The 21,828-nt window shown below is 40.0% G+C and overlaps 2 protein-coding genes across 2 annotated transcripts in view; both read left to right on the forward strand.

Annotated features, from left to right (window-relative positions):
• LOC130368547 (protein unc-13 homolog B-like) overlaps window positions 1-2,016 on the forward strand; it is a 350,187-nt gene extending 348,171 nt beyond the window's left edge. The window contains exon 9 of the mRNA XM_056572347.1: window positions 1,910-2,016. Coding sequence (XP_056428322.1) covers window positions 1,910-1,912 — 3 coding nt within the window. The 3' untranslated portion in view covers window positions 1,913-2,016. The remainder of the gene's footprint in view (window positions 1-1,909) is intronic.
• A 737-nt stretch (window positions 2,017-2,753) lies between these two features.
• The window catches only part of UNC13C (unc-13 homolog C), a 627,474-nt gene continuing 608,399 nt past the window's right edge, over window positions 2,754-21,828 (forward strand). The window contains exons 1-3 of the mRNA XM_056572349.1: window positions 2,754-3,194; window positions 5,197-5,223; window positions 6,620-9,799. Of these exons, the coding sequence (XP_056428324.1) occupies window positions 6,784-9,799 (3,016 nt within the window). The 5' untranslated portion in view covers window positions 2,754-3,194; window positions 5,197-5,223; window positions 6,620-6,783. The remainder of the gene's footprint in view (window positions 3,195-5,196; window positions 5,224-6,619; window positions 9,800-21,828) is intronic.

A 21,828-nucleotide genomic window follows, 5' to 3' on the forward strand; every position in this document is an offset into this window, starting at 1 on the left:
GTATTTCTCACAGAAAAGGATTGCAGTAACACATGTTTTGCTATGCACATGTTTATTCCCTTTGTGTATATGGGAACTAAACAAAAAAAGGGAGGAAAAACAACAAATTGGATATAATGTCACACCGAGCTCCAAAAGGCTGGACAAAATTATTGCCACCCTTAACTTAATATTTGGTTGCACACCATTTGGAAAAAATAACTCAAATCAGTCGCTTTCTATAACCATCAATAAGCTTCTTACACCTCTCAGTCGGAATGTTGGACCACTCTTTCTTTGCAAACTGCTCCAGGTCTCTCTTATTGGAAGGGCGCCTTTTCCCAACAGCAATTTTAAGATCTCTTAACAGGTGTTCAATGGGATTTAGATCTGGACTCATTGCTGGCCACTTCAGAACTCTCCAGCGCTTTGTTGCCATCCATTTCTGGGTGCTTTTTGACGTATGTTTGGGGTCATTGTCCTGCTGGATGACCCAAGATCTCAGACGCAAACCCAGCTTTCTGACACTGGGATGCACAGTGTGACCCAAAATCCATTAGTAATCCTCAGATTTTGTGATGCCTTGCACACATTCAAGGCACCCAGTGCCAAAGGCAGCAAAACAACCCCAAAACATCAGTGAACCTCCACCACATTTCACTATAGGTACTGTGTTCTTTTCTTTGTAGGCCTCGTTGTGTTTTTGGTAAACAGTAGAATGATGTGCTTTACCAAAATGCTCTATCTTGGTCTCCTCTGTCCACAAAACATTTTCCCAGAAGGATTTTGGCTCAATCAAGTTCATTTTGGCAAAATGTAGTATTGCTTTTTTATGTCTGTGTGTCAGCAGTGAGGTCCTCCTGGGTCTCCTGCCATAGCATTTCATTTCATTTATCTGTCGACGGATAGCTCGCGTTGACACTGATGCTCCCTGAGCCTGCAGAACAGCTTAAATATCTTTGGAACTTGTTGAAGGCTGCTTATCCACCATCCGGACTATCCTGCATTGACACCTTTCACAATTTTTCTCTTCCGTCCACACCCAGGGAGATTAGCTACTGTGCCATGGGTTGCGAACTTCTTGATAATGTTGCGCACTGTGGACAAAGGCAAATCTAGATCTAGACTTGTAACCTTGAGATTGTTGATATTTTTCACCAATTTTGTTCTCAAGTCCTTAGACAGTTCTCTTCTCCTCTTTCTGTTGTCCATGCTTAGTATGGCCCACAGAGACACACAATGCAAAGACTAAGTGCACTTCTCTCCCTTCTATCTGCTTTCAGGCATTTTTGGTGTTTGGTGGGACATTTTCTCCAATTTGCTTTTTTCCTCCCTTTTTTGGTTTAGTTCCAATACACACAAAGGGAATAAACATGTGTATAGCAAAACATGTGTTAATGCAATCCTTTTCTGTGAGAAATACTTCATTTTCTTGAAAAATTTCAAGGGTGCTAACATTTATGGCCATGACTGTAACATGTCTACTTCTATGAATAAATTTTATAAAAAAATAAATAAATACATCATCATTGTCACTCAGCAATTTATTGGCTAAAGCAGGACACTACTACAGCCAATAATTTGCTGTGCTGCACTAAGACAGATCGGCACCAGCAAGAGGATAGAACCATGGAATAGAGCAGCTATACCAGAGGCACCTGGGGAGTGTGGGAAGTGAGTAAAGGTTTATTTTTCTTTAGGAAAGGCTGAATATCTATAAAAAAACGAGAAAAAAAAAACATTCTAGATCCAGAGTACCACTTTAAACCGGGCTTCCTTAAACATATGACCGTAATTTATTTTTTTACACTTCAGCCTCATCCAGCTTTTTATTTTCAGATATTTAATTAGCCTAAAATGTTTTGCACGGAGTCATCTTTGTTTTGCTCTGAGTCATTAAAGCTTTTTTTTCTTCTGTAATTCACTAAAGTGAGATTTCTGCATAAGTGCCAACCGCCCATACCAGGAATTCACAGTGACTAACAACAAATAGAAGTGACTATATGACCATACGGGTAAATGAAAGAAAAAATAAGGTGAGATTCATCTTATCAGTCAACTATGCTGTAAATCATCACAAACTACAGTGGTCTGGAACTCTTCTTGGTCTAAGTGCATGTTATTTTGCCACAAAGGTGAAAGCAAAAAAGTTATAACTTTTTTGCTTTCACTTTAGAGGTGAAAGTCTGAATCATAAAAAGCTTAATGTGCGAAAATGAGTTTAAGATGAGCATATTGGGGGTGGCAACCGATAAAGTTATTGAGATTAAAAAAAAGTAAGAAATCCCTGCTACATTTAAAGGTATAGCCGGTATATTAAAAGTAGAAGAAGATAAGATATCTAGTAGACTGGGACACTTGGTGATCATTTCAGCAGTCATGCCTCAACAATCTCTGAAGCATCCATCAGCTTTATTATTGAAGTGTCCAGACACGGTGAAAGGACTTTTCTGAAAGAAATGGCTGCACACTTGTCATTCCTGGTCACGTTATTGTGATAAATGAAAGGTTAGCTGAGACATGGCCCTAGCAACCAGATTTCCTTTCCAAGCTAGAGGCGGTACTGGAGCCGGCTATCAGTACTGGGGCCAGTGATGTACCTGCTAGCTTTCACAGTGCATGAAGTGTGTCTGATGTGCGAGCAAGGACTTTCACTAAGCCTGTATGTGTCTCTCTTTTGCTCCCCCCCCCCCTCTCTCTTTTTTTCTTTGCTCAATCTGGGAAGTGGAGGGGCTGCTTTGAAAAGAGGTGGGTTGTGGCTATTGCAGTGAATGCTGCATTCAGAACCACAGGCAGAAGGAACAGCGATGTGTGAAGTTCCCAGCTCAGAAAACACCAGGATGTCTACTACCATCAGTTCTTTCTCCCTTTTCACAGAAGTGGGAATGTGACTCCTGTTTGGTTATCTCAGAGACGCAATATAAATAAAGCCTCAGTTAGTGATAGATAGAAATAGCAGGAGGAGTTACAAAGATGCATTTGACGGTGGAGCCAGGAGAGCGCGGTGGAATTTAGAGGAACAGATACCATTGCAGACTAGCAACATGCCTGACTGCACTTGAGTCAAATCACTGGGAAGCAGCTTCATATTGTATTGTAACGTGCGGCTGTGGATGAATGGAAAATAGGAATGTAGCAATGGAAATAAGGAAAGATTTCAGCTCTAGAACCAATGGTATGTCATTTTCTTTCTTTTGAGAAGAGATTGGTGACAGGTATGTATCTTTTTTTCCCAAATATTATCCTATTTCCTGAACTTGTATTTGTAAACATTTGTGTTATTCAAGGTACTTGATATTAATAGCATGCACCCAAAGATTCCCGGTCAGGGGTCTGCAGTGATTGTTCATTTATGAAGACTATTCCTAGCACTGTCACTACCGTCAAGATGGAAAGTACTATCGTAGTAAATGTCTGCATGACATGGTACTTCCAAATTAAAATGCAAAGTTTGTAGCGGAAAAGCCTACATCTAAAAATAATAAGTGTTTGTGTAAAGATGGATAGAAATTCTGTACAATTCTAGAGACCTTCCAATCATGCCTAAGGGATTAAAATGGGACTTTGCATGAAATAATTCCCGCCTGGTCACGTCACGTAGTGTACGATGCAAAGATATCCCCGTTCTCATGTAAGAAGCACGGAATTTAAGAATCAGGCACTCATGGGAGTGTGTAGAATTGTGATGCTCTGCACACTATCTCTTCTACACACATAGCTGTTGCCTATGGCTGAGCATCATGTAAAGCAGGGATCGTTCGGTGGAGCTGCTGCTAATGTGAAGTACTTTTTTTTTTCTAGTTCACCAAAGGATTAGTATTAAATTGAGATTTACAGATGCTTATGCATTTCTGCTTCTTGATTAATCTTCCAAGATGAACACCCTGCCGTCTATCTGCAAATATCAGCCTCCCTATCCTGTAGATTATTCTCCTGGGCAATTGTCATCCAGATGAAATTGAGATTTGGGGTGAACATGATAAGAAAGCTGGAAACAATTAGCACTTTGAAGTGTAAGGGAGCTCCACTAGACCGTGGCAAAGTCAATTTAAAGGGGACATAGTTGTAGACTATTCCAAGACAGTAATATATTAACATTTAAAAAAAATAAAAAAAATATTGTAGGTTATTTTCAAATTTTGGTATTTTTTTTTACATCCTTCCTTGTTATCAAATATCCTGAAGAGAGTATATATAATACTATATTAAGACAAGATGAGAAAGCCTGATCTTTTTCTGCACACTCTGGCATGAAAAGGGTTACTGCTACTCGGCTGGCAGCAAGCTGCTAATACTAATCATATGTTTGGTTGCACAAAAAAAGATTCCAACACCTGAGTCCAGCATTGAACGTAAGCATTATTTAAAGTGGGACTCCTGGCTCGTGGTAGACTGTGCCTGGATGCTACTGGTCTGCTTAAAATTAATGTGCTTTTTTGACTTCTTTTGATCTCCAAATCCAATCTTCCTATGCTCATCTGTATTCAGCTAGCCAAGAATACAGATTAGATTTGCCTGATGTAATATGGCTTGCAGGCGTTAATGTGACTGTGCTGTCCCTTCACTCTGAGTTAACCCATCAGCAAGTGGGAATCCCAGCAATCTTTCAGATAATAAGAATAGATTGATAGAACGTTGGAGAAAGATTTTCTATAGCTTGGCCTACAGAAATAGAAAGTGATGGTCCAGAGCAGTGTTTCCCACCTCCACCTACAACTCCCAGCATGCTTGGACAGTCCAAAGCTGTCTTCATTGCAATGTATATTAACACCTGTGGAGCTTTAAAATGGGAATATGGAAAAGGAAGGCATTTGGAATGTTTATAACTAGGGAACACCAAATTTGAGGGCAATCGGGGTCATACTACTTCTACCCAAGCCAAAGGCATTGCAAGAACCTACAACAGGACATGATGTCCTATATACATTAGTAATGAAATACCAAAACAGGGCAGTGTAACAGTATCTAAAATGCCCATAGTGTCCCTGAGATTTATTCACTAGACTAATGTTTAGGGCAGGTCTTCTCTTCCTGGGGCATGAATGGAACACTGGCAAGAAGTTGATGCCCATGGGCAGGCTGACCGGAAACCCTGATTTACCATTTATCCCAAATATTCTGTTTTCAGTTACATTTGCATCCCAGACCAATGTACTGTTAACACTTGAATCTAAGATGATATTGCTAAATAATGTATCCTTGTTGTCTGGATTTCAGGTGATCATATTGGTTCAGATTTCACATGTACGTATGTAATTTTACTATTTTGTTCATGTTCCAGTTGAAGAAAAATGCCTTTTGTCTGGTTGATGTGTAAACCCATGTGTAAACTGGTTAAAATCCAAAGAGTAAAGTCACTGTATTTCTGTTCTCATAGGTTCAGTGGGAATGTGTGTTGTGTGGTGTATATAGAGGTCCATTTACAAAGCTCAGGTTGGGAACAGTCAATGAGAAGACACCAAGAACTAATTATTAATTCCTAAGAAAATAACTTATTTAGTAAAAGCTGACCTACATCCCTTACAGTGATTCATTGAGTGGTGAAATACTTTTCAAATAGGATAAGGGATTATGTCTGCTAGAGAAATCCATATGTTAGAAACTTCAACTTGCACTGATAAGATGATTCTCACAAATAAACATTTACAGTATTACATAAGCTAGATTAAAATGTTAGCTGGAAAATAGGTCTAACTACTGAAACCACTTGATAACTTGCTTATGTGTGGCATATTAGATTATGTCACAAAATTCATTCAGACGTAAAACTGTTGAATGAGCTTTGTAAATATACATCTTGTTTCGTGTATTTTTTTTAGTTTCCTTTATAGATTTTATTTATATTACATTTATATTACATTATAGAAATTGCTCAATATATAAATTTAGTTAATGTTATACTTCACTGGGGTTACAAAGGAAGATGTTGTAAGGTCGAATGTATGCTGTGAAGGCCTAAGAAAGGGGATCCTTTATGCATTTTATTATCAGTAACCCATCCCCTTTCATCCACTTGGCTGAAGATTCAGTGGAGAATGGATCGATGTCTTAAAAGGGTACTCTACTGCCCCAGTGTTCGGAATATTTTGTTCCGAACGTTTAGGGCTGGTGGCGGGGGTCGTGACATCACAGTCATGCCCCCTGTGATTTCACAACCCACCCCTTAAATGCAAGTGTATGGGAGGGGGCGGGGCAATTGTCATGCCCCCTCCCATAGACTTGCATTGAGGGGGCGTTGTGTAATGTCATGAGGGGGCATGGTCATGACGTCACAACCCCGCCACCCACACCCAGCATTGTAAATGACCCCACGATCAGACATCTTATCCCCCATCCTTTGGATAGGGGATAAGATGTCTAGGGGCTGGAGTACCCCTTTAAGCAGGGTCATAATCTTGAAAACGTATGCTTGGCTTGTGGTATGAGCAGAATCATGTTTCAATATTATGTTGCATAAGTAAAATATTTATTGGCCATGATAAACATAGACCTTACTTTATCAACCATTATCCTCTATGTACATGTCAGTTATTAAGTTGTTGGTGCTGCATGCTATGCTTTATTTACTGAACACATTCATTATCCACAACTACGATTTGTACTTTATGAATCATTGATACTTAAACTACCTTCATTGCAGAGACTTCCAGAAGTCATGAGAAGCAGACGGTTTCTGGTCCTTCTATAAGACATACACGTGTGTTTGTTTATGCTACATCTTAATGTCGCGTGGACTTACACATCTTGCTCAGGAGACAGAGATACTTTTTTTTTTTAAAGATAGGTCAATATAAAGTTCCCCTGATGGTTTCTGCCCTATTGAAGAGCCTGATCTTCTCTTATATATATAAGCTTTGCAAAGGAATGTTTACAAAGAAACTGGGGAACCCTACAAAAAAGAAAGAAAGTCCGAGCAAAAAGGAACAGGATATTTCTCAATTTGGCCAAGTCAAGAACCCAAATATTTCAACTACCATCAAAAGCACAGTCAAAAAAATTGCCAAGTGTTCTTCTTCCTGCAACTTATCAACTGAAGAAGATTCCAGTAAAAAGGAATTTTCACTTTCCCCAACCTTCAGTTATAGAGTAGCAATTGCCAATGGGCTGCAAAGGAATACTATCCTAACTGGCAATAATAATGAGGATGCACTTAATGAAATATCTTCTCTTGATAGTTCATATTCAGAATCTTTAAGTGAACCAAGGCCTGGTAGTATAACCAAGGAATACTCATCAAGCACCATGCCTGTTAGACGAAATAGAAAAAGTATGAACAGTCTGGCTCCTTCTGATGGAAGTTCAGATGGAGAACGAACATTACACAGCCTAAAAATGGGTGCATTACGAAAACTTAGGAAATGGAAGAAGAGTCAAGAATGTGTTTCCTCAGATTCAGAAGTAAGCACATGGAAGAAAACTTGGGGGTTGCGAAGCAAGTCTTTAGACCGAACAGTTCGTCAGCAGAAAACCAACACGCTTGAACCTGGCTTTAGCTCCACTGGTTGCATAAGTCAAACTCATGATGTCATGGAAATGATCTTTAAAGAACTCCAAGGTATAAGTCAAATTGAAACTGAACTGTCAGAATTAAGAGGTCATGTGAATTCCCTAAAGCAATCTATTGATGAAATTTCTAGCAGTGTTGAGGTTGTACAAAGTGAAATTGAGCAGTTACGTTCAGGTTTTGTACAGTCAAGAAGAGAAACCAGAGATATCCATGACTACATTAAGCAGATAGGTCATCATAGTAGCAAGCTTAGTCTTAGGTTTTTAAATGTGCCTGAAGAAAAAAATGAACTCTGCGAAAATGTTGTTTATAGAATTTTAATAGAAAAAATGGGATTTGTCGATGCACAAAACAGTATGAAAATTGAACTCGCTCATAGACTAGGGCAACAAAGAGATTGTCCAAGTGCAAAGCCTAGACCAATTCTCGTCTACTTTGGCACACAACAAGATAGAGATTTAGTGTTAAAAAAATGTTATAAACTGAAGGGAACTGGAATTGGGATTTCTACAGACATTATTTCCCATGAACTGAAAGCAAAAAAAGAAAAGCCACTTCCATTATCCCAAACGTATGAGAGCATGGACATGAAATTTTCAGATGTGGAGCCAAAGATTAATCATGATGAATGGGAATCCCATGAAGACAGTGACAAAGAGTTGGAACCTGACATAAACCGAAATAGTTATGCAATGGTCTCCAAATCTGAAGCGCAGATTAAATCAAATGGGAGCAAAAGAAGTGGGCAATCATCCCATAGTAAAAAAACTCACAGAACTTCTGAAAATGCCTCTTATAAAAGTAAAGATGACTATGGAGACCTCAATTTGCAATCACCTCTATCTGATAGCTTGGAAAAAAACAAAATATATTACAGCGATTCAACCCCCTTGTGGCATTCACAGACTGATTTTTCTACACCAAAACTGAGTCGTTCAGAATCCGATTTTTCAAAATTGTGTCAGTCTTACTCTGAAGATTTTTCTGAAAACCAATATTTTGTAAGAACAAATGGAAGTTCTCTGTTGTCTTCCTCAGATCGGGAACTCTGGCAAAGAAGACAAGAAGACAATTCATCAAACTGGTATGCAAGCTCACAAGAGCAAGCATTTAGTAATGATGTAGAGCCTTACCATGAAGAAAATGAAATAGAGAACACTGAAACTGTTGACAGTGGGGTCAGCAATGGGATACATTGTACTTCAGGAGATCGTAGTCACTACAGTGACTCTCAGCTTTCTTTGCATGGCGATTTGTCACCATGGAAAGAGTGGCACCACTTAGAGCAAGGTACAGATTCTGGACTTGACGCATCTACACAACATGGCTTTGCCTGTAACGTCAACTGCCCCACAGATCAACAGATGGACATTTATGCAAACAACTATGAAAAGTGCCAAAGTACAGATCTTCCATATAACACAGAAAACTATAATTACACTTTAGATAGCAATTCTCCATCTTGTCCAGAAATCTGCAGCGTTTCGCAAAATCAATGGACTAGTGAATACGACTCTTATATTGAAACAAATGCCAATGAAATTTACCAGAGTCAGGGAAGATTGCCTATGATGTACCGTAGTCAGAGTGAACTGCCAAGTGATGACTCAGAGGATGCGCCACCAAAGTCATGGCATAGTAGACTAAGCATTGATCTTACAGATAAAACATTTAGCTTCCCAAAGTTTGGCTCCACTCTTCAACGTGCTAAATCAGCTCTGGAAGTTGTATGGAATAAAAGTACCCAGAGCTTAAGTGGCTATGATGAAAGTGGCTCTTCATTCATGGGCAGATTTTGCACTTTATCACAGTCAACGGCTAATGAATCCAGCACCACTCTTGACTCGGATGTATACACAGAACCCTACTATTACAAAGCCGATGATGACATTGATTATGGGGAATCTGCAGCTGGTAATGACAATGGAGCCAATTATGTAGAAGTGATGGAACAGGTTCTCGCCAAACTTGAAAACAGAACCAATACAAATGAAAATCTTGAGCAAATGCAAGAATATCAAGAGTACGATGATAATTTATATGACCCAGAGTTTGCTGGTTTACAGATGGATGACTATAACATTCCATATGATGACTTAGCTCCAGAGGATATAACCGAACATGAATGTGAACTGGTGTACGATGTGACAGAGAATTTCACGAATGATGATGAAAACAAAAATGTGCCTGAGAAACCTGAAAAATCCATTGCGGTCCCAAAAAAGAAACGTATTCGGCCGAGTTTTAAGGAGGCTGCCATGAAAGCATACAAGAAAGAAATGGCTGATCTTGAAGAAAGGATCCTTGCAGGAGGTACTTACAATTTTTTATTTAAAATGTGCCCTATGTTTTGAAGGCTTACAGTAGGTTGCAGTAGGTCATATATGTTTTCTACTTTTACAGTGATAGCTTTGGATCTCTTATATAAAAATGCAAATTCTGAAAAGAATCAATAAAAAGGGGTAGAGATATGTCAACCAGAAGTCTGTCATAATGTAATTATTACACCGTTCAATGGTTTTGTGGCAATTTGCTTATAGTCACTTGTCTCAAGGGCATTGTTGGGCATGCTACATTTGCAAAAATGTTCACCATAAAATAGCTCCTCTGGGCTTTAATAATATAGTATATATATATATATATATATATATATATATATATATATATATATAACAAAAAGGATCTCGCTGCAGCACACGTAGTATGGTGAAAAAATGCTCAGTGATTTATTCCATATAAAAAAAAAGTGTTTTCACAGCAAGTGACGTTTTGAACAAGCTCACCAAGTCTTTTTCAAGCAGCCTGGTCGAAATGTCACTTGCTGTGAAAACACTTTTTAATATGGAATAAATCACTGAGCATTTTTTCACCATACTACGTGTGCTGCAGCGAGATCCTTTTTTGTTGTACAAATAGTGGGCTCCTGACCATAGTCCCAGAAACTGCATGCACCAACCACTTTTATTAACTCTTCAGGTATGCTTTTCTTCTCCCTATTGTGTGTATATAGGGGTCAAGTACTGAGAAAAAAAAGTTTCCACTCAAGGGCTGGTCCTTCAGAACTGCTAATGGGAACAGTGTTCCTGTTGTGAAAAAAGTGCAAGAACCCAGTTCAAACATGTTCCTGTAGGACTTGAGCCCTGTATATATGTTTTTATATTATTTAGTATCATCACTGCTGTTATTAAAGGGGTACTCCGGTGGAAATTATTATTATTATTTTTATTTTTTTTATAAATCAACTGGTGCCAGAAAGTTAAACAGATTTTTCAATTCTATTAAAAAATCTTAATCCTTCCAGTACTTAATAGCTGCTGAATACTACAGAGGAAATTATTTTCTTTTTGGAACACAGAGCTCTCTGTTGACATCACAAGCACAGTGCTCTCTGCCATTTTAAGAACTGTCCAAAGCAAACATATGCTGATCTACACAGTTCCCAAAATGGACAGAGATGTCAGCACAGAGCACGGTGCTCGAAATGTCAGCAGAGAGCTCTGTGTTCGTGATGTCAGCAGAGAGCTCTGTGTTCCAAAAAGACAAGAATTTCCTCCGTAGCTAATAAGTACAGATTTTTAATAGAAGTAATCTGTTTAACTTTCTGGCACGAGTTGATTTAAAATAAAAAGTTTTCCACTGGAGAACCCCTTTAACTTTCATTGTGCATGGCGTAGTTTTATATACAATTAATTTTTTTAGCAACAATGGTTGGCTATAAAGCTAGCTACAACTCTATTTCCTGAATGATGACAATTGTCACCGTTGACAGAATCTTTGCCGACTGTATTTAAGATTTTTTTTTTTTTTTCTTTATTGTTAGTCACTTTTGGGGTAACCTACAAATACAAGGCAATATATCAAGCAAGCAGTTTATTATGTCACCAGTGCAGTCTTACCAATCTACAATGCTTCAAAAGTTATGCCAGCGTGCTACGAAATTATGAAAATTCTTATTAAATGGACATAGCAAATCCTTTCAAAATCCGTATCTTATTCAGTGCCCTGAGCTATAGGCGGTGCAGATGTAGCATGTGCATGGACCCATAGGCCCACTACCACAAACAATAAAAAGACGCCAATATTATAAATGGCATACCATAATGTGTAGAGTCCTGTTCCAGATATTGCATCTTCTTTCATGTTTATTGTGTTATTTTTACATACACAACCTCTATTCATAAACATTAGAATTGTGCTAAAATATGGCAACAATTTTATGGACCTGGAGGCAAAATGAGATTTTACTATCATTAAACAGGTTAGGGTGTCCTGGTCACACATCTATTTACAGTTTCTGGATATTCCCTCCCGTTTCTGACATATGAGGGTCCATAACTAGTAGGAAATCAGTCAGAAGGGCTTCAACTTAGTTTTAATAATGGGAGTGACTATAAGGTGAAGGGTGGGATTATATAGTCTGTTTGGCAATGCAATGTGTTATTTTGATAATAGTTTTCCAGATAAAGGAACAGAAAGATCTTTGTTTTCTTTTTAAGTCTAGGTTTTCAGATGACTATGTATCCCCTATACAATAGAAAAGATGCATTGATGTTGAACTAGAAATAAATAGGATTGTATGAAGTTTAATTTATAGCTCCAGGAGGTCTGAGGAGGAAATATAGTGGGATAGAACAGCAGTTTTAGACAAGGTACCTAGGGCCACAAAGCAAGCATTGTTACCTTTTCATTATTGTATTTCGTTACAATTGCTTTATGTCGTTTAGTGATGCTATTGACCTATATATACCAATCTAATTTTTCTCTGTCCCATAAAAATCGCATTATGTAGTTATGATTCTATCACTTTGATTTAGTGGTTATCTGGGAAAATATGATTGATGGCCTATCCTGAAGATTTCAATAGCGTAAAGCTGGGGTGCCAAACACTGGCACCCCTATGAAAAGCTGTTCTGCAGCTGGATCTATGATGTGAAAGTGGCTGAAAGCAGTTGGCTCCATTCATAAAGAAATTGAACAAGGGCTGGGCGACAGTAACCATGCACAGCCACCACACAGTGAACAGAGCCAGATGCCTGGCCAGAATAGCCATACAGGAAAATCCTATGTGAAAAGAGAAGATCTGGCACTTCTAGAGCGATAAAGCATAGTTCACACAGTGGAGGGGTACATCAGCCGGGAGTTCAATGTGCATCAAAGGATCTGTGGTGCTCTATTGTGCAGATAGTACCATATATAACATCCAATAGGTAACAAAATGAATCAGTGGCACTCACCACCCATAATTTTCAATAAGTTTAATGCATCTTCAATGTTGGACAATGGGCAACAGCAGGGAGACACTAAAAACAAACAGGGGACCTCCCCTTTTTTTCTTTAGTGTCTCCCCACTGTTGTCCATTGTGCAACATTGAAGATGCATTAAACTTATCAAAGATTACATATGTGAGTGCCATTGATTCATTGTCTTACCTATTGGATGTTAGCCATACAGGAAACATGATCGTTTTGGTTCTTGGTGTTGGAACCCCACCGATCAGCTATTGATGGCCTATCTAGAGGAAAAGCCATGAATCCTGATGAGCCATCACATGTTTCCATTCCCTTATCTGTCCATCATCATGGAGGTGTAAGCCATTGCTCCAGTGTCTTCTACATTATTTGGATACTGGTCTCACATTAATCCCAGTAAAGGCTTATTTCGTAAAACGCAGGTGGTCTCCACATATTTTTTCTATCATGCATCATATATATATTTCCTTCCAATCTGTTCGTATTATGTTAAACATTTGTACAAGTAAATAAATAAACATCAAACACCAAAAATACAGATTTTTAATCAAATCATATAACAGAAAAAAATATAAAAAGTGATCAAAAAGTCCCATCAAAGCAAAAATTGTACAGACAAGTGCTAAAGATCATGGCACAAAAAATGAGCCCTCATGCATCCCTGTACATGAAAAAATAAAAAAAGTTATAGGGGTCAGGAAAGGGCAATTTAAAAAATGTAAATTGGGTATTGCTTTAATTGCATTGACCTAAATAATAAAGATAATATATAATTTTTACCATAAATTGCACTGTGTAAAAACCAAACCATCCAAAATTAGCAGAATTTTATAAATTTCCGCATGTAAATAGAATTTTTTTGGGTTCATGGTACATCTTATGATAAAATGAAAGATGTCGTTACAAAGTACAATTTGTCGTGCAAAAAACAAGCCCTCATATGGGTCTGTTGGAGAGGAGTAAAAAACAAAAACGCAAAAATGGTCCTTAAACTCTTCAGGACATAGGGCGTATGGATACGCCCTGCATCCCGAGTCCTTAAGGACCGAGGGCGTATCCATACGCCCGTGGGAATTCCGGCCCCCACCGCTAGCCGGAGGGGAGCCGGAGCCGGATGCCTGCTGAAATCGTTCAGCAGGCATCCCGGCATATCGCCCAGGGGGGTCATTATGCCCCCCCATGTCGGCGATCGCCGCAGATCGCTGGACAATTCAGTCCAGCGATCTGCGGCGATTCCGGGTCAATCGGGTCTCCAGTGACCCGGTGACCCGGAATTACTGGCTGTTCGGGGCCGTCTCTGACGGCCCCGAACAGCCAGAGCCTGCAGGGGTGAGGTGGCACTGGTGCCACCTCACGATCGCCCTGATTCGTCGGCCGGATTACCGGCCGACCAATCAGGGCGCCTGCTGCGGGTGTCACTCCCGCACCCGCTCCGCCCCTCTTCTGGAGGACGTGAGCGGGTGCCGGACGTGCACCCCGGGTGCTGGGGACCCCGATCCCCGGCGCCCCTGTTGGGATCGGGGCCCCAGGAGCAGCGGCGGCGGCGGGACTGACCTGCAGCGTCTGGATCGTTGGAGGTGAGTGACAGCCTCCTGCTGTTGCTTAGCAACAGCTCCCAGCATGCAAAAAGGGCATGCTGGGAGCTGTAGTTATGCAACAGCAGGAGGCAGACCACCACAACTCCCAGCATTCCCTTATGGGCATGCTGGGACTTATGGTTTTGCAACAGCTGGAGGCACATTCTTTCTATGAAAAAGTGTACCTTCAGCTGTTGTATAACTACAACTCCCAGCTTGCACAAACAGCTAAAGTGCATGCCGGGAGTTGTAGTGGTGCATCTGCTGGTTGCATAAATACAACTCCCAGCATGCCCGTTGGCTGTCGGTGACTGCTGAGAGTTGTAGTTTTGCAACAGCTGAAGGCACACTGGTTGTGAAACTCAGAGTTTTTTTTTACCTAACTCAGTGTTTCACGACCGGTGTGCCTCCAGCTGTTGCAAACTACAACTCTCAGCAGTCACCGTACACCATGCACCGTACATGCTGGGAGTTGTAGTTTTGCAACAGCTGGAGGCACACTGGTTGTGAAACACTGAGTTAGGTCACAAACTCCGTGATACATAACCAGTGTGCCTACAGCTGTTGCAAAACTGCAACTCTCAGCAGTCACCGACAGCCAACGGGCATGCTGGGAGTTGTAGTTATGCAACAGCTGGATGTCCCCCCCAATGTGAACGTACAGGGTACAGGGTACACTCAGATACAGTAAGTATCTGGCTGCAAATTTGAGCTGCCGCAAACTTTCTGCTGCAGCTCAAATTGCCAGCGAGAAACTACTGTGAACCCCCGCCCGTGCGACTGTACCCTAAAAACACTACACTACACTACCACAAAAAATAAAATAAAAAGTAAAAAACACTACATATACACATACCCCTACACAGCCCCCCTCCCCTCCCCAATAAAAATGAAAAACGTCTGGTACGCCACTGTTTCCAGAACGGAGCCTCCAGCTGTTGCAAAACAACTCCCAGTATTGTCGGACAGCCGTTGACTGTCCAGGCATGCTGGGAGTTTTGCAACAGCTGGAGGCACCCTGTTTGGGAATCACTGGCGTAGAATACCCCTATGTCCACCCCTATGCAATCCCTAATTTAGGCCTCAAATGCGCATGGCGCTCTCACTTTGGAGCCCTGTCGTATTTCAAGGCAACAGTTTAGGGTCACATATGGGGTATCGCCGTACTCGGGAGAAATTGTGTTACAAATTTTGGGGGGTATTTTCTGCTTTTACCCTTTTTAAAAATGTAAAATTTTTGGGAAAACAAGCATTTTAGGTAAAAAAAAAATTTTTTTTTTTACATATGCAAAAGTTGTGAAACACCTGTGGGGTATAAAGGTTCACTTAACCCCTTGTTACGTTCCTCGAGGGGTCTAGTTTACAAAATGGTATGCCATGTGGGTTTTTTTTTTTTGCTGTCCTGGCACCATAGGGGCTTCCTAAATGCGGCATGCCCCCAGAGAAAAATTTGCGTTCAAAAAGCCAAATGTGACTCCTTCTCTTCCGAGACCTGTAGTGCGCCAGCAGAGCACTTTTCACCCCCATATGGGGTGTTTTCTGAATCGGGAGAAATTGGGCTTCAAATTTTTAGGGGTATTTTCTGCTATTACCCTTTTTAAAAATAATTTTTTTGGGGGAAAACAAGCATTTTAGGTAAATTTATTTTTTTTTTTTTTTACATTTGCAAAAGTCGTGAAACACCTGTGGGGTATTAAGGTTCACTTTATCCCATGTTACATTCCCCGAGGTGTCTAGTTTCCAAAATGGTATGCCATGTGTTTTTTTTTTGCTGTTCTGGCACCATAAGGGCTTCCTAAAAGTAACATGCCCCCCAAAAACCATTTCAGAAAAACGTACTCTCCAAAATCCCCTTGTCGCTCCTTCCCTTCTGAGCCCTCTACTGCGCCCGCCGAACACTTTACATAGACATATGAGGTATGTCCTTACTCTGGGCTACAGATACAAGTAAAAATTTTGTCCTTTTACCCCTTGTAAAAATTCGAAAATTGGGTCTACAAGAACATGTGAGTGTAAAAAATTAAGATTGTGAATTTTCTCCTTCACTTTGCTGCTATTCGTGTGAAACGCCTAAAGGGTTAAAACGCTGACTGAATGTCATTTTGAATACTTTGGGGGGTGTAGTTTTTATAATGGGGTCATTTATGGGGTATTTCTAATATGAAGACCCTTCAAATCCACTTCAAACCTGAACTGGTCCCTGAAAAATACTGAGTTTGAAAATTTTGTGAAAAATCGGAAAATTGCTGCTGACCGTTGAAGCCCTCTGGTGTCTTCCAAAAGTAAAAACACGTCAATTTTATGATGCAAACATAAAGTAGACATATTGTATATGTGAACCAAAAAAAAATGTATTCGTAATATCCATTTTCCTTACAAGCAGAGAGCTTCAAAAATAGAAAAATGCAAAATTTTCAAATTTTTCATCAAATTTACAGATTTTTCACCAAGAAAGGATGCAAGTATCGACAACAATTTACCACTATGTTAAAGTAGAATATGTCACGAAAAAACAATCTCGGAATCAGAATGATAACTAAAAGCATTCCAGAGTTATTAATGTTTAAAGTGACAGTGGTCAGATGTGCAAAAAACGCTCCGGTCCTTAAGGCCAAAATGGGCTCCGTCCTGAAGGGGTTAAAGGGGTACTTCGGTGGAAATGTTTTTGTTTTAAATCAATTGGCGCCAAAAAGTTAAACAGATTTGTAAATGACTTCTATTAAAAAATCTTTACCCTTCCAGTACTTTTTAGTAGCTGTATGCTACAGAGGAAATTATTTATTTATTTTTTTCGTTTTGTCAACAGTTCTCTCTGCTGACACCTCTGTCCATGTCAGGAACTATCCAGAGCAGAATAGGTTTGCAATGGGGATTTTCTCCTGCTCTGGACAGTTCCTGATATGGGCATCAGGTGTCAGCAGAGAGCACTGTGGACAAAACAAAAAAGAAATTCCAAAAAGAAAAGAATATCCTCTGTAATATACAGCTGCTAAAACTTACTGGAAGGGTAAAGAATTTTTTAATAGAAGTAATTTACAAATCTGTTTAACTTTCTGGTACCAGTTGATTTAAAAATTTTTAAAAAAATTCCACCGGAGTACCTCTTTAAGGCCAAAATGGGCCATGTCCTTAAGGGGTTAAAGCATTACTGTCATTAGAAATAAATGTAATGCCTAAAAGCCATCAAGATTTAAAAGGGCAACATTTCTAAAAATATATATACTTTTAAACAAGTATCTTATTTCACATCAAATATCATTTTTATATTATATCAATTACCGTATGTTACTCTATACTGTGAGACAAATGTAATAGGGTTGAAAACAGGCCAAAGTATGTCAGCTGGGATTCAATTGGGAAATGTTATTCTTTTGGCGTTTTGTTCATCCATTAGTGGCCTTTTTAGACTCGGGAGCGGTTTTTCTGGGTATGACGCTTTTTTTTTTTTTTTAAACAAATTGTGATGTTTTTCCTCTTTTTTCTCTTATCTATGGACGAAAAGCTGCATTTCCTTCTGTATTTTTTGTTAAAAAATTATCCACTGTAACTGAATAGATCCAATATTACTGTAGTTAAAATAAATATATGGTGACTAAAGGGGTGGTGTGTAGGGAATGGACGGGGTGTTGTAACTGGTATAGAGTTTGTGATGCCAGAGAAGTGTTAACCTCCACACTTTATGCAGCTTATATGAATAGAGTGTGCAGCTTCCTGGGCAAAGCACTGAGGCAATAAAGACCACAGATGCAGGGTTAAGGAAATTGCTTTAACTTTAATTTCAGGAACTTGCAGGAATTACAATAACAGTTAAAGGGGTACTCCGGTGGTTAATTTTTTTGACTGTATAGCATCTTCTTTGTAAGTTTAGTTTTTTTTCAATATACATGTGTTATATGTTTTGGCAGCATGTATGTGTTTTTCTTACCTGTTTGTTGGGCAGGAAGTTCTGTAGTTCAGAGGATTTTCTTTTACTGTCGTCCACAATGTTCTGAATCTTCTGAATCTCTTGTGGACAAGACGTCACAGCTTTTTTTTTCTCTGTGTCTGCATGACAGGAATAAGCCACGCCCCCTCATCCCCCCCCCCCTCCCGGAGTTACATAGTTACATAGTTACATAGTTACATAGTTAGTACGGTCGAAAAAAGACATATGTCCATCAAGTTCAACCAGGGAATTAAGGGGTAGGGGTGTGGCGCGATATTGGGGAAGGGATGAGATTTTATATTTCTTCATAAGCATTAATCTTATTTTGTTCCAGGAATGTATCTAATCCTGTTTTAAAGCTGTTAATTGTTCCTGCTGTGACCAGTTCCTGAGGTAGACCGTTCCATAAATTCACAGTCCTCACGGTAAAGAAGGCGTGTCGCCCCTTGAGACTAAACTTTTTTTTCTCCAGACGGAGGGAGTGCCCCCTCGTCCTTTGGGGGGGTTTAACCTGGAACAGTTTTTCTCCATATTTTTTGTATGGGCCATTAATATACTTATATACGTTTATCATATCCCCCCTTAAACGTCTCTTCTCAAGACTAAACAATTGTAACTCCTTTAATCGCTCCTCATAGCTAAGATGTTCCATGCCCCATATTAGTTTAGTCGCGCGTCTCTGCACCCTTTCCAACTCCGCAGTGTCCCTTTTATGGACAGGTGACCAAAACTGAACAGCATATTCCAGGTGAGGCCGTACCAATGCTTTATAAAGGGGGAGTATTATGTCCCTGTCCCTTGAGTCCATGCCTCTTTTGATACATGACAATATCCTGCCGGCTTTGGAAGCAGCAGTCTGACATTGCATGCTATTCTGTAGTCTGTGATCTACAAGTACACCCAGATCCTTCTCTACCAGTGACTCTGCCAGTTTAATCCCCCCTAAGACATACGATGCATGCAGGTTATTAGTACCCAGATGCATAACTTTACATTTATCCACATTGAACCTCATTTGCCAAGTGGATGCCCAGACACTTAGTCTATCCAAGTCATCTTGTAACTTATGCACATCCTCTATAGACTGTACCGTGCTACAAAGCTTGGTGTCATCTGCAAAGATAGAAACAGAGCTGTTAATACCATCCTCTATATCATTGATAAATAAATTAAACAACAGCGGTCCCAGTACTGAACCTTGGGGTACACCACTAATAACCGGGGACCAATCAGAGTACGAATCATTGACCACCACTCTCTGGGTACGATCCATGAGCCAGTGTTCAATCCAGTTACAAACTAAAATTTCCAAACCCAAAGACCTTAACTTACCTGTCAGACGTCTATGAGGGACAGTATCAAATGCTTTAGCAAAATCCAGAAACACTATATCCACAGCCATTCCTCTGTCAAGGCTTCTACTCACCTCTTCATAAAAGCAAATTAGATTGGTTTGACAACTTCTATCCTTAGTAAACCCATGCTGGCTATCACTTATAATACAATTATCCCCTATGTATTCCTGTATGTAATCCCTTATAAGTCCTTCAAACAATTTACCCACAATGCACGTTAAACTTACCGGTCTATAGTTTCCTGGGGAAGACCTAGAGCCCTTTTTGAAGATTGGCACCACATTCGCCTTGCGCCAGTCCCTTGGCACAATACCAGACACCAGAGAATCTCTAAATATCATGAACAGGGGTACAGATATTACTGAACTTACCTCTCTAAGAACTCTTGGGTGTAGTCCATCCGGTCCTGGGGATTTGCTTACATTTATATCACTTAACTTACCTTGTACCAACTCTACATTAAGCCAGTTCAGTACATTACATGATGTGTTACCAGCACTGACCTGGCCAATGTCAGCTCCTTCTTCCATAGTGTATACAGAACTAAAGAACCCATTCAGTAGCTCCGCCTTCTCTTGATCGCCTGTGACAACCTCCCCATTATCATTATTAAGGGGTCCTACATGCTCTGTCCTTGGTTTTTTTGCATTTATATATCTAAAAAAATATTTAGGATTAGTTTTGCTTTCTTTGGCCACCTGTCTCTCGTTTTGAATTTTTGCTGTTTTTATTACATTTTTACAGATTTTATTAAGCTCTTTGTACTGTTTAAATGTTATCGCTGACCCATCAGATTTGTATTTTTTGAAGGCTATTTTTTTGCTGTTTATTGCTCTTTTAACATCATGTGTCAGCCATGTAGGATTTAGTTTCAATCGTTTATATTTGTTCCCCTTTGGTATATATTTAGCTGTATAGTTATTTAGAGTTAATTTAAAGATGTCCCATTTACCTTCTGTATCAGTATTTGAGAACACCTCCCCCCAGTCTATGTCCTGTAGTGCAGCCCTCAGCCCAGGGAAATTTGCCTTTTTAAAGTTATATGTTTTTGCCTTCCCCGCCTGTCTTTGTTTTCTACATTTTAAGTCAAAAGTAACTATATTGTGGTCGCTATTACCAAGGTTTTCCCGCACAGTTACATTACCAACCAGCTCTGCGTTGTTGGAAATGATCAGATCCAACAAGGCATCACTTCTTGTTGGGTCCTCCACAAACTGGCCCATAAAATTATCCTGCAATAAATTTAGGAATTGTCGCCCCTTTGTAGTTTTAGCCAACCCCGGACCCCAATCTATATCTGGATAGTTAAAATCTCCCATTATTACCACTGTACCTGCCCGGGCGGCCCTCTCTATTTGTTTATGAAGCCGAACTTCTATCTCTTCAGTGATATTAGGGGGTCTGTAGATTACCCCAAATATTATTTTTTCAGTATTTCCCTCCTTTTGTAATTCTACCCACAATGATTCCACATCCTCAGAATCATCACACACTATGGCATCGTTCACACTGACTTTCATACCACTTCTTACATACAGACAGACTCCACCACCTTTTCTGTTCATTCTATCCTTGCGAAACAATGTAAACCCCTGCAGATTGACAGCCCAGTCATGCGAGGAGTCCAGCCATGTCTCAGTGACCCCAACTATATCAATATGTTCCTCCAGTATCAAGGCCTCAAGCTCCCCCATTTTATTTGCTAGGCTTCTGGCATTTGTGAACATACACTTTACATTTCCATCCTTTATGTTATTGGGGTTAATGGGATTCAAGGGTGTAAGTTTTATTTTCCTATGAAACCTATTCCTATTAACTATTCTAACCCCTCCCTCCGCTCCACCCCCAGGTACATTTATAATTCCCACCTCTCTATCTACACTATCTTCCCCCTCTTTGCTGTAGGTTCCCTCCCCCCAAGTCCCTAGTTTAAACACTCCTCCACCCTTCTAGCCATCTTCTCCCCAAGCAAAGCTGCACCCTCCCCATTGAGGTGCAGCCCGTCCCTACGGTAGAGCCGGTAACCGACAGCGAAGTCAGCCCAGTTCTCCATGAACCCAAACCCTTCCTTCCTACACCAGCTTCTGAGCCACTTGTTTACCTCCCTGATCTCCCGCTGCCTCTCTGGTGCGGCTCGTGGTACTGGTAGTATTTCAGAAAAGACTACCTTGGAGGTCCTTGCCTTAAGCTTGCGGCCTAAGTCCCTGAAATCATTTTTAAGGACACTCCACCTAC

Source organism: Hyla sarda, chromosome 4, assembly GCF_029499605.1.
Source record: "Hyla sarda isolate aHylSar1 chromosome 4, aHylSar1.hap1, whole genome shotgun sequence".
NCBI lineage: Eukaryota > Metazoa > Chordata > Amphibia > Anura > Hylidae > Hyla > Hyla sarda.